This window comes from Eublepharis macularius, chromosome 4 (assembly GCF_028583425.1).
Source record: "Eublepharis macularius isolate TG4126 chromosome 4, MPM_Emac_v1.0, whole genome shotgun sequence".
NCBI classification, from domain to species: Eukaryota; Metazoa; Chordata; class Lepidosauria; order Squamata; family Eublepharidae; genus Eublepharis; species Eublepharis macularius.
Window position 1 is genome coordinate 47,498,774 of NC_072793.1, and position 13,469 is coordinate 47,512,242.

Genomic DNA, 13,469 nt, shown 5'->3' on the forward strand with positions numbered 1-13,469 from the left:
AGACTATACTTTACTAGTTTGAGAAAAGCACTACTAGGACCCTGCAGAATGCATAGCTGCCATTTCTAAGCAATGCAACCTGACCTTACATACAGAAAATTAAAACCAGAACCCCACAAAGGTCTGGTGCTTCTTTTTAGCTTTGCTCCCTCTCCTATTGCAGCATTCTAGGAACACTGGCTAAAAAAGGAGGAGTTTGGAGGGAGAAATGTTTAAAGTATACAGCTCATGGTGCTCTTTTTGGTCCCACTAATGCTTATGAAGGCATTCTGTTCCTAACTGTTATCTACTTATTTTTACCTTGGTCAAGGGTGACTGTACCTTCCGAGTTCTTTCTCTTTTTACAAGAACCAGTTCATTCACCTGGAATTCGCTCCAGTGTTCCAGTTTTCTTCAAGCTTTCAATGCACATGTAGGACAGAGCTGACTTTCAGTTGCCACTTGACTATGGTAACTGGCTTTTTTTGTTTCAGGCCTGTTACCAGGAAAGCAAGAGGTGAGGTTGTATTTTCCACTCTCTATTCCCCACCACCACTCAAGCTTTACACTGTAGTTGAATGGGAAGCTTTTTCTTTGGACTCATCAGAAGCCACTGGGCAACTTTCAAAGACCTGCCTCCAACAGGTGGGTTCTGCCCTGGGCTCCAGCTCCTCAGCCACCAGGCCCGGTGCCAGGTTTTCTGGCACCTGAGGCTGGGGCAGCTTCAGCGCTATTGCTGCCTGCGCACGCACCTGGATTGTGTGATGACGTCACATGGCAGGCAGCTGGGACGGCATGCGTGCGTCCTCCCAGCCATCCCGCTCAGTTGCTCTGCACGCTGCCCTGGCCGCCTGCTGCACCTGGCCTGCAGTTGCTGTGCCTAGCCGGGAGTGCGTGTTGGCGGCGGCAGCATGGGACAGCTGACTGGGAGGGCTGGGAGGTTGCAGCACCTGTGGGCCAGGCATGGCAGGTGTGCAGGGCAGTGCGCAGGTGTTCTGCGGCATGTGCCCCTGCCCCTGGCACCCCCTCCGGTGCCTCCGGGCTTGAGACAGCTGCCAGACCTGCCTCTATGGATGTGCCAGCCCTGTCAGCCACAAGCCTCTATGAGGTATCAGGGTTTTTTAATTTCAAAAACCCTAAAATGATTTCAGTGACACAAAGTCTAGCATAAGTGGTTGAGCACTCGCAGGGCACATATGTGTGGCATTCATTAATCTGAAACGCCCCAACTCTCTTCATGTTTTCTTCTTGCTCTGCCATCCTTCCGTTTGCTCTTTGTACACAAAGAAACATTCGCAACCATTCGGAATTCCAAGAAATCATATTTTCTTTATTGTTTTTTTTTGTAACTCAACAAGTTTCCATTTTTTAAATATTTTTAAAATTTTCATTATTATATTTTTTTCTGTTTAATGCACTCGACCCAAAATTGGTTTGGCATGTTGAAAGGAAGGGAACTGAAAGACAGAGAAATGCAAAAGCCAAAGTGGACAAAAGCAATGGTGTGGACATAGAAATGGATCAGCACCAACCTGTAGAAGGGGACATAGAGGGACCAAAGGAGAGAATGAAGCACAAACCTTCCCAGTAGGCCCTGTATTCTTGGGTACAGGCTTTCTCACTGCCATTCAAAAGGCACAGCTTCACTGGCAAACCTGGAGGGAAACGGAGCTCAGAATGACAATGGAGACCAGGGCAAGTGAGGGGGGGGGACTTCAAAGATGCAGTAAGGACCAGGTAGGCAAACCAACCTGGGGCTCTACACTACTTGCTGCCATTTCTTACTCTGCCATCAACTTCCTCTTCTGGCATCCATGTTTCTATAGAGCCTCATGCAATGGGGCTCATACCTTTGCTGTAACTATCTAGTGATAAAAGAGTTGGCACTAAGACCCACCAATTGTTGCTAGGTAGTCGTCTAGCTAGATATTACCATCACCCCCCCCCAGTGGCACCACTGTATCCAGAAGTGGGAGACACATCAAGGGCAGAGGGTGGGCACCAACAACCTGTAAAAAGTGAGGAGCTGCTGGTATAAGGAGCCCTACATGGCAGACTTGGCCAACAGGAAATGTTCCTCTGCTGAGTTATGGGGAAGGCTCCACTACTTGGAGCACACATCTTGAGCATGCTATGTAGGGAGGATAGATGGACCTCCACATTTGATAGCTGCTGGTTGCTGATTCAGGCTTTGTATTTGTCCTTTCACAGATTTTGCAAAAGATGTAACCTTTCTCCCCATACTGGAGGAGTTCAGAGCAGCCTGAGAATTTCTGGCAGAGAAGGGAATGTTTCACTCCCCACCATCTGCTCCAGATGCTTAAACTCGAAGTTGCTTTTAGAGCAGCAGATTCTGAGTTCTAATGTTGCCCTAGAGGTAGTGCTGTCCTGAACTAGCTTATGCATAAATGTCCCCCATTTTGGCTTGTAGAAAGCCAATTATAGAGAAGAAAGAGGCAGCTGGGGTGAGCAGACTGCAGTGTAGTTTGTGAGGCATGCAAGATATTATCCCAATCACCTTCAGAAGGCTAGGAAACAGAACGGCCATATCCTTGTTTTAGATGTTGCCCCATATGTTCCATGTTACTTTAGCCTCACAGCTAGAGAATAAATTTGGACTGATCTGCTGTCTGCCCAAATTGCACCAATGATAGCAAATGATTCTTGAGAAGCTGAAGGATATGCTTTTGCTAAAATGAGTTGATGGATTTGCATAAGTCTTTGATGAAAGAACAGCCTCTCTAGGAAAACGCAGAGAGCACTGTAGTTCAGATGCCACAGCTAACGGGCTGCAATAAAAGGGTGTGCTGGCTGGCCCAAAATGACAAAAGGTGTTAGCAACAGCAAGTGGGGATGACTGGGAAGCTTAGGCGGCTTTCAGATTGGGAAGTGTTCACTTCTTCCACCATAAAAATGGAGGAATGTTGACCTGTGGAGGTACACAAGGTAGGTACACAAGGAGGTACACAAGAAGTTACCTGTTGTTTGCTTGCTGACTATCCTCAAACATTTAATGTATTTCTTTCCTGTAATCCCCCCTCTCTGATTTCAGTGATACAAAATAAAATAGACAAGACTATAATGATGAAGTCTGTACAAAGATACAGTAGTACTCAATCTGCCTACACAGGTTTGAGACTAGACACCCAGTGCTGCCCTCTCATTCCTTCTGGGAATGACAGTGCCACATATATTGGAAACTATCTGTCTGGACCCAAGCACTTGACTATGCTTGCTGCTGGGCTGGGGTGGGAACATCTGCACTGTGAAGACCCAGGAGAAAAACAAGTAGAAACTAGTATCCTATCAGTTCATGGGGCATTTCATTCATCTGTGATTTCGAGGACTCCATTATACTGATGGATAGGAAGGAAAGTCATATTAAGCTACTGAAATTCAACCTTTGCTTAATGGCTAAAGAATTGTCTACGAATAAGATATTAGGGTGGAAGAAGAAAGTTCAATGATATCCCCTCAATTTAAAAAGAAACACACATTTAGTGTGAGAAAAAGGAATGAAAATAAAACCACAAGTATCACAATGCTGTTATATATATCTATGGTGCATCCACATTTAGAAAACAACATGCAGTTCTGGCTGCCCTCATCCTATGGATATTGTAAAAAAAGCGGTTTAAAAAAGGGCAGTTAAAATGACCAAGGGGTTGGAATGGCTTCCCTGCAACGCAAAATAAGATGGCAGGCTGTCAGATTAAGAGATTTGTAAGACTAGGAATGGTGTGGGGAATGAAAAGTGCAAGCAAATCCTCAAATAACTATGATCCAGAATAAGGGTGGTCATTCAACTAAATCTCTCTTTACCAGCTAAATCATCACCCAAATCCCCTTTACACTAAGCATACAGAGCTAGACATCTGTAGAGTCTAAAGGCTGCAACTAACAAGACACCTTCCCTAATTCAGATTGCTTTCCATTTCTTCTCTCCACTGCCCCAAAGCAAGCTGGGATAGGGTTGCCAACCAACCTCCATGTTAGGGCTGGAGTTCTTCCAGAATTACAATTGATCTCCAGAATAGAATCTGGGGGGAAATGGCTCTTTTGGAGGGTGGATTCTATGGCATCGTATCGCTCCCCTCTCTAGGCTCTGCCTCTAAATCTCCAGGAATTTCACAATTTGGAGTTGGCAACCCTAAGCTGGGAGCATTTGGCTTGGTCCCAAAGCCTGGATACTAAGCACCTGTTCTCACAGCTGTTATTTTTTTAAAAAAAGGCCAGACTTCCTCACACATTCTTTTATTGTCAGGACAGCAGAGGCAGTAACACTGATATTACCTCATCAATGTGTCGACTACTTCCTGCAAATTAATGCTAAAATCAAAACTGCAGTGTGGACTACTTACACCTACTACTAGACTGGAAAATGCCAGGCCTGAAGGTTAGGCTGCTATACTCTCAACCTCCTTAGCTTCTCTCCAAGAGGGCAAATATGTCTTTGGTTTTTGAGTGTGAGGTTTCCAGATGGAGGTACCTCTTGGTAATATTGCCAAGGAGGTTCCTGAACAGAGGGCCTTCCTTGGGCCAATGCAGCAAACTCAAGTTGGGTGAATAAGGCCATTTGGTATTGGGAAAGGTGTGAAAAGAACTGCAATATGTTGATGGAATAGCTGCTTGTTGGGACCTTGTCTTCACTGTGGTTAAGGTGTGCAACTACGAAAATAAATGAGTTTGTCCTGCACAAGGATCAAAAGAGTTTGGGTAAACAGATGTTGTAGGAGTCCCAAGGTAATTAATATTAAACCAATGAGCAATTTAACAAAAAATAAATAAAGCCCCCCAAACGTTTGTGTTGTTGGAAAAAAGGACCCGAGTATAGGAGCTTCACATCCCCACTCCTGCACAAAAAAGCCCGCCCACTGATGCTCCTGGGGACAATGGCCGCCTAGGAGCAGCATGAGGAGGTCTCTGCAATGGTAGGCGAGAATTGGTGAAAATTTCCCCCCTTCCATCAGTGGAAATCCTCTGCTGGATCCAACGCATAAAATAAAAGATGTCTGGACACTTTTAGAGGATGAGCACTCTTATTGTCTCTCAAAGCAGAAATCTGATTGTATTATGGGATGGATTTTTTTTAAAAAAATGTCTAAGTGGAAAGTCTGACTATCTCAACCACATGCTGTTTCTATTGACTCTAAAAATAACAAGATCAAGTTCTGTATTCTACTGCTGTTTTGGGTTATCTCCCTGACAGCCCCAAATGCATGTTCTTCTACCTCTAACCTCCATCTTGGCTCCTAGCAGGGAAGGAAGAGTCAATATGAGCATATGGCCAGGTCCTGTTTACCAAGCAAGGAAGGAAGGAAGCCGTGCAAACAGGCCAGGCCCAACGACAGCACAGGGGCAACATTTTATGCCCCCTCCAAATCCCAGTGGTTCAGGGGCAGAGTTGTCTCTTGATGTAGAGGAGGTGTGGCTTGCATTGTCACTGTCAGGGCAGTTTTAGGATTTGATTGGCTCTAAGCAGTGACAAAGGGGTAAGAAATACGAACAGATAATAAAGGATTTCTGATGGCTCTTCCTTCCCTCTACAAAGGCTCTGCCTAGTCCGAGGTGCTCCTCTCAAATGCTAACCCTCAATCTGGCTGTCTCCCAGAAATGCTACTACTAAAGGGAGGGGGGGATACAAACAGAACAAATGCAAGAAAACTAACACTTTGAGGCACCGAGTAGCAAAACCACACCCCAATTCCCTTGTCAGTGCAATGTGGCCAGGCCACTTCGAGCCTAAAGATTTCAATGAAATACAAATTATATGTATGTTGATTTGTTTTTAAATGAAATGGAAAAACATTCTGACCCCCTCCCCCCACAATTCCTAAACACAAAGGAGTTTCCTGGAACTTACAGCATTACAGAATTACAGCATCTTTGGGTCTTGCAGTAAAAATGATTTTTGAATTTTTTTCCACCCACAATTCCACAGTGGCAGTGAATGAGAAAATCATGTAGAGATGTATGAAAAAGATACCTCATCTGGCAGGAAAGGGGAAATGCTTCAAGGTCACAGAAATGATGCCATATATGTTATATATTACATAAAAATTGTGCCAAAATGTTTTTTTTTCCTTGATTGTAAAAATCTGCTCTTAGTGGGCTTTCCCCTCTTGTCTTTGTCACAGCAGGGATTTTCTTTTCCCTTTCATGCTCCTATACCACACATGGAGCTAGAGCAGAGCTGAGTGCCATATATCTATATATATTACATAAATATAGATATATTTAAAACCCAGACAGAAAAGTTCCTTGGTTTTCTTTCCTTTTTCAAGTGAGTAAAATCAATTCTCTTTTTTGTTGTTTTTCAGATTTCATATTTACAGCATTTCAATTGGTATCACATCCCCCTTCCCAACCCATTCTGACCCCGCCCACCGCCCGCCCCAGAGATATGATGCCTCTAGGTGAGACTGGTTGCTTCCCCAACTCTCTCGAGAAAAGAGTCGGTGAGAAAAGTCGGAGTTGTGCTTGAAGAGGGAGATTTGTTATTTCATTTTTCCTTTGGGGGGGAAAAAGTGCAGTCTGGGTTATTGTTTCTGTTGCTGTTTGTTTTTTCTTTATGTTATTTTGCTGAAGGACAATCCATCCAGTTTGAAAAAAAAAAAAGAGTTTATGTTTCAACACTCCAATGCCCCCCAAATCTGGTCCCGAATGGACGGCAGCTGTATTTGCATTGCAGGTACTCCTGGCTTTGCTTCTTTGTAGGCAGGAATGAAGTAGAAAGGAGGACAGAGAATTCTTCTTGCATCACCTCTAAATGCTGGAACAGGAATTCACTAGGCTGGGGTGGGGGGGGGCTGAGGGAACGGAATTAAACAGACGACACAGGAAGAAGTGCCCCCTTCTCTTCCCAAGCAACTCTATTCAGTGCAATTTTATTTCAAGCCTGGTTACCACACCAAAGCAATAATGAGGGGAATGGCTGCCCAATGCAGCCGCTAAAATCGAATCAGATCTAAAAATAGCCACCTCACTCCTGTTTCTTCCTTTCCCCAGAAACAGTGGTGCATGTCAAGCATTCCTATGAGGGTTCTTTTGAAACAAACAAAGGAAAATTTTCCTGCCATCCTACCAGTCTGAAAGAAAGAACCAAAGGCAAAGTCCTACTGATAAACTGTGACAGTCAACAAATACTGAAAAGCAACTTCTGGGCTGAGCGTCATCTGAACAACTCCTTCTTCTTCTCCTGCACATTCCCCCCCTTATTTCCCTCTAAATATTTTTTGGCAATAATTGCATCTATACCCCAACTAGGCCAAGTGCCATAAGGCCGCCATTTGTCCCTTGTACTGAAAAACAGGCCTCTGTTGCAACAAAGTCGTGGGAATGGGAGGGTGGAGAACGGGTGCTGTGCCAGGAGGCAGGGCAGGGCACTTCCCCAGGTACCCCATTCTCAGCATGTCACACCCTCATGGCTTTGATTTTTGTGGTATCCAAAAAAAAGCAACTCTAAAACAAAGCAAAATCCCCAAACCCATATTTATTTTTCTTCTTCTTTCAATTTAATATTCCCCCCTCCACCCCTTTCTCTAGGAGTAATTGTTAAAACTAGTCTGAACCCTTTGTCTGCATGCTGCCCTCTTTCCTGCATTGCATTTGCCTGACATAACCCACTAAGTAATGTGCCACTTCCTGTCTGGAAAATTAATTGGCTGGAAGGAAAGCAGGACAAAATGGCTGCCCTCCCTTGGAAAAACATTCTACCACACTCAGCTCTTTCTTCCATGTCTCTCCTCCATTCATTCCCTAGTCCTGCTCCATTCTCTTCTTCCCCACTCTTTCCTCCAGGAAAAAATGAAAATGTTCAGGTCACGGCAAGGATACCGTATTGGGGTTCAGGGGGTATGGTCCCTCAGTCCCTTTTTGACCCCTCAGAGGCTGGTCACCAGCTGCATTTGGCCATCTCCCTCCACTGCTGGGCTATCTAAACTTCCTGGGACCAAGTAGCCATCATTGCTGGGTCTCCGGACTTGGTAGTAGGCCTGTAGCTGGTTGCGTGGCACCAAGGCTGGCCGGTTGGTGTAGTAGATTTCATTGATGGCTTGGGCGTGAGGGAGCACTTCCCCAACCGCCTCAGGGCTGCTGTCCGGATATGGGGAGTCCCTCAGGTTGGTCATACTGGTGTATAAAGAGTCCCTGTTGGGTGAAGGAGCTTGGCCATCTCCCCCTTCTGTCAGGTCAGCTGTGCAGCTCTCCGACTCCTCCAAGTCGCTCTGGTAGAGGATGGACTGTGCCCTCTGAAGCAAGAGCGGCTCCTCTAAGGCCTTGTACATGAGTTCAATTTCCATGTTCTCCTCATGGGTCAAAGAAGGGGCATCAGGCACAATGGCGTCATCCTCACTGTTGGTACCCCCTCCCCCTGCTGCTACATTGGGAGGGGGAGGTGGCCCAGGGGGGTTGGAGGGCTCTGTCGAAACCCCACCTCCCTTGACCACACCACTTCCTCCTCCCCTTAAGTTGTTATGAACCAGCTCAGAAATGATCATTTTTTCAAAGGCTGCAGCATCACTCAGGTTGCGTCGGCAATCAGCCATCTTAGTGCCATCAGCTGGGAAGTCACCACTGCGGAGGGAGTAGCTGTTATTGAAGTTGCCATTGAGCGGGAGGGTGTCCATGCCACAGGCGTCTCGGCTGTTGTTCAGGGGGTGCTCTGTGAGGGGGGCACAGAGATGGATATTAGTGGGAGGGAGGACAGGAGGCAGTGAACTAGTGCTGAGATCAGGGAGTGGAGGCAGTCACTTGGAAACTGAGATACAAATGGCCAGAAGATCTGCTCAAGTGCAGCATGTGCAAGAAAAAAAGAAATGCGAGAAGCATTTAAGACATTCATGTGTAGTTATATGAGAACTTGACAAGTCAAGTAAAAGTATTGATGTAGATAAGAACGCATGGGATTATTACACCCAGATAACTGGTTCTCATAAATAAGAAAGGAAGGCAGCACCCAAAATGGTTGAAAAAGCAGAGGGAAATGAGTCAGATTGAGAATGTATGAAATTTAATGGAAAAGCCATTTCCATAGGTATTTCCGTAGGTGTTGGCTTGGTGCTGTACATTTCATTATTTCACCAAGGTGTTCTCTTATTCACAAACTTCAGTTGCTACATATTTTGGAATTCTTCTTTGCTTGTTCTGGAAACCTGTGGAAGAGAGCAAAGCCTTCTCCACCAGGATCCATTTCCAGCAGAAAGTGAAGAAGAGGATCAAGCATCTGGGCGGTGTATTCTCGCCCTGCACTGAGAAGCAGAAGGAGGTACACTGCTCTACGCACTACCTTAACCTTGTTCCTGGTAGGGATGCTCAAACACCCACTGGTTTGGTTGATATTCTGTTCACGAGACTTAAACAAAGTGCCCATTTTTGATGATCTGTTCAACTGTTCATTGAACTGTTCGTGGCTGTTTGACATGCTGTTTCACTGCACTGTTAGGAAGGAATACAATCAGCTTTTTCTGCAGTCGTGGCTGCCATTTTCCCTGCTTTGTCCTTCGAAAGCTTTTGAAGTGTTGTTTTTTAAAAACAAACAAATAGCGTTTTTTGGTCCTGGCCCCAACCTGGTGGAACTCTCTGTTGGAGGATATGCGGGCCCACCAAGATCTTGTATCCTTTTGGTGGGCCTGCAAGACAGAGATGTTCCGCCAGGCATATGGCTGAAGCCTGTATTAGATTCAGGGTTCATTTTGAGGGGGAACGCGCAGGAATGCAGTTCCAGCAGTTTGCGAAGAGGTCACATGACAGGTGGCCCTGTCCCCCTGTCTCTCTGCCATTTTGCGCCCATTTTGGCCTGGATCTCCCACTCAGCAGCGGCCCGATCCTGACCATTTGGGCCCCTTTTCAGCCCCCTTTTTGCCATTTTGGGTGCTATTTTGGCTCTGAATGGCCAGGATTGGGTCCAAAACAGCCAGGACAGGTGATTTCAGGGGGTGTGGCATATGCATTAGCAAATCAGTTATGCCAATGACACACTTCCAGTGATGGCAAGGGGCATGGCATATGCTAATGAGTTATGCTAATGAGGTCCTCCAGCTCTTTTTCTACAAAATAACCCCTGATTAGATTAATCAAATAAGCCTTCCTACCGGTCTCCCACTAGTGAGGGGGCTATATAGTCATCTGCACCCATGCATGTGACGTTGTAGAATGATACCAACTTGTACCTCCCCGCTTTTTAAAGACTTCTTGTGTTTGGTGGGCAGGGAAGAGTGAAGGGGGCCATCTTGGGATGTTGGAATTTATATCTACTGATTTACTGAAACTTATGTCCATTTGAGATCTTTGATTTTACTGTTTTATTCCTTGTATTTTTACTTACTGTTGTAAACCCCCCTGAGTCCGCTTGCAGGGAGGACAGGTAACTAACTAACTAACTAACTAACTAACTAACTAACTAACTAACTAACTAACTAACTAACTAACTAACTAACTAACTAACTAAATGTTTCCGCATTATTGTGATCTGGCACTCTGGTATGTCCATGAACACTTTAGACCCTGATTCATTTCTTAAAAGTAAGTCTCTAGCCCTTTCCATTGCAGAGTTATAAGGGGAAATATACTACCTACATCTTTCCCTTAAAACTTTTTTTTAAAAAAATGAAATCTGGGATATCATTAGAATGGTAGATTCATTTTTTAAAAAAGATCTTCAAAAGCTTTCAGATGGCACAGCAGGCAAAAACCAAAGGAAAAACAGTGGCTTACTATGTGGATACAGTCATGGGTACTTAAATTTGTCCCACATTATATAAATCAGTCATTAAATGCTGTGTTTTTTAAAAAGCGTACACTTCCACGTTTATCTAAGTATTCTTTATTTAATGACTGACAAGCTGCTTGGATCAGCAGCACTTTGCACATGCACAAGTTATGAAAAAAACAATGCAAATTTGTTTGGCAGACATTCAAGTTGTTCACTGCCAATGTAATTCGTTCACTGCCAGGTAATTGGTTCATATGTGATTATCTCATTTGCACATGCTAAGTTCAACTGCTGAACATCTTCAGTGTGAAATTTGTGGTATCTCTAGTTCCCTTCAGTAGCTAGAGAAGACAACATCAACATTGTGTTTAATCATGGAGGCATCTACTTTTGCTTACCAGGGAAAAACAATCACTCCCAGAGTAAGCAAGGTCAAATGTTTTCCTGGAAGCTACAACGGCTGGCCAGGAAGTTGACGCAGCATTATGCGCAAAAGCAGTGGGTTCTTCTTATCTTCCTCCTTTTCAGCTCAAGGCCAGGTAGTTGAGTAAGTCACCTCACTCTGCATTCTCCCACAGAATACCAAAATAAGCAACAGAAGACTTCAATGTACATGGTAATTGTATTGGTTCTCAGATTTCTAGAAGTAGCAGGACATATAGTTATTGCCCTTGAAGGAGACATAGGGAATAATCCTTAGCAGAAACTCAGAAGTAAGTACTATTTTATTCAGCTGTGCTTACTCCTCGGGAGGCATTCTTAGGATTGCAGCCGTAGTGTTGAAATGCTTTGGTCAAGTCCTGTTAAATTTCATACATTTTCTATTCAGTACCAGTTCACTTCTCTTTGTGCTGTGTTTTGTGTGTGTGTGTGTGTGTGTGTGTGTGAGCGAGAGAGAGAGAGAGAGAGAGTGAGAGCTGAAAGCCACCATTTGTTGCCCTCTAGAGCATGAAAGGCAGGATAAAAATATTTTTATAAATAAAGAGAAAACAAATGAGTGCAGGATTCTATTGCATGAGTTAGGTATGTATTATAAGAATTCATGCACTTGCTTAGTTTGAGAAGGAAGTGCATGTATTAAATAGTTTGTTGGGAGACATCTAGGTAGAGTGCTGTACAAACACAGGTGCAATTATGACATAACTTTTGGGGTAATGAGAGAGGAGAAAAGCCATATGGGCATATCTAGTTTAGCCACACACAGCCACATGCATTATGGAACAGGCAATAATCTGTTTGGTCGATAGAGGAGATCTGACAAAAGGCTACAGAGCTAACTGCCTCCACCCAGTAAGAGACATATCAAGGGATGGAAGAATCCCTTCTGGAAGTGATATCATTGCGCCAGCCGCAGGAGAGTCCCATGCTATGTTTGGGGCTGATTTTGGCCCCAAACAGGCCAGTTCTCAAAGAATCGGCCGCATACAGAGCTCAGGAGTGCTCCTGCAGCTGATGTGATGATATCACTTCTAGAAGTGATGTCATCACGTTGATGTCAGGAGCGCGCATGCATGCTTTGCGTGCACACAAAAATAAGAAAAAAGATCACTGTCAGGTCCTCCCCTTCCCATTGGGAAGGTAAGGGGATCCGGCAACTCTGCTGTTGTGACAGGAGCCAAAGTTAGGATAACAAGGCCCTGTACTTTAATACAGCATGTAAGAATGGGAAAGATGGGCATCATTTTGTAACTTTGAGCTCTGCTGATGCTTTTATCTCCATCTAGTGTCAACAATCAGAACTGCATGAACCATGATGCCCCACCACCTAGAGAGAAATAGGAACTTGAGAAACCAGGCATTCCCTCTAAATCCAGCACCGCAGTCCTCCTTATAATGCTTCCTGCTTCTGGAAGGTGCAGCTGAACACACCAGCTATTTGCTTACACCTGTGCTGCGCCCACCCCCAGCCTGCCAGTCAAACTAGCAATGAAGGAAACATTACTGCGAAATGGAACTGGAAAGGAGGGACGTACTGGACTCTCGGAAGCTCCCTGCAGGCAGCACCAGTTGGACAGGAAGAGAGAAAAAAGAGAGAGAGAGAGAGTTATCCAGGTGGCCAAGGTCAATAATGCAATATAAGACATGGCTGAGATCCTTCTTGAGGAATCTGTGAAACCAGACCTGTTCCCACCGCTAGTTTGCTTGGCCTCTTTCTCACAGTGCCCCAAGCTTAAGGATATTGCCATCTGAGAGGCCATTACTAATATTAGATTTAAAAGGACAAACTGCAGGCAGTCCTTCAGCTTTATAGGTCCCTCTTCCCACTCTTTCAATAATGTAGGATTCTTTAAGTGTGTGTGCTTGTACACACAGCTCTAATCCAACCTGAAGCATCCGAGGCTTGCAGAATATCCAAGGAAAGGAGATCTGTAGTGGGTGGTGGCAGTCTTACCTGGGGAGTTGAACACAGGGGGGGAGGCAGGGTTGAAGCCCACGGTCTCAGCAATGAGTGTGTTGTAGGGACTGGTCCCGCCCCGTGTCTGCAGCACGGGGTTGGTCAGCAGGTGGTTCCCCATTGTGCCTGTAAGAGATAGTACAGGTGAGTGTGTTAGCATCACAGTTACAACTCTCTTCAAATCTGCAGTTTGTAAGAATTGCGGGAAGGAGGAGAATGAAAACCCTGGTTCCTGAAAAAAGTCAACATTATGTGGCAAAACTAGATTGGAAGTCACCAATTCAGAGTTCTCCTTGCTGAGAAGGAGACTTATTAGAATTTGATATAGAGTTGTAAGTACTGGGTAGAGATCTCTTCCATCAGCTAGCAACACAAGGGGATTGG

The 13,469-nt window shown here is 44.9% G+C and overlaps 1 protein-coding gene across 1 annotated transcript in view; it reads right to left on the reverse strand.

The window, feature by feature from the left end:
* Positions 1-1,288: 1,288 nt before the first annotated feature.
* Positions 1,289-13,469, reverse strand: part of LOC129327581 (adhesion G protein-coupled receptor L1-like) — a 35,867-nt gene continuing 23,686 nt past the window's right edge. The window contains exons 18-20 of the mRNA XM_054976335.1: positions 13,083-13,211; positions 12,664-12,681; positions 1,289-8,641 (exon numbers count right to left, since the gene is read on the reverse strand). Coding sequence (XP_054832310.1) covers positions 7,863-8,641; positions 12,664-12,681; positions 13,083-13,211 — 926 coding nt within the window. The 3' untranslated portion in view covers positions 1,289-7,862. The remainder of the gene's footprint in view (positions 8,642-12,663; positions 12,682-13,082; positions 13,212-13,469) is intronic.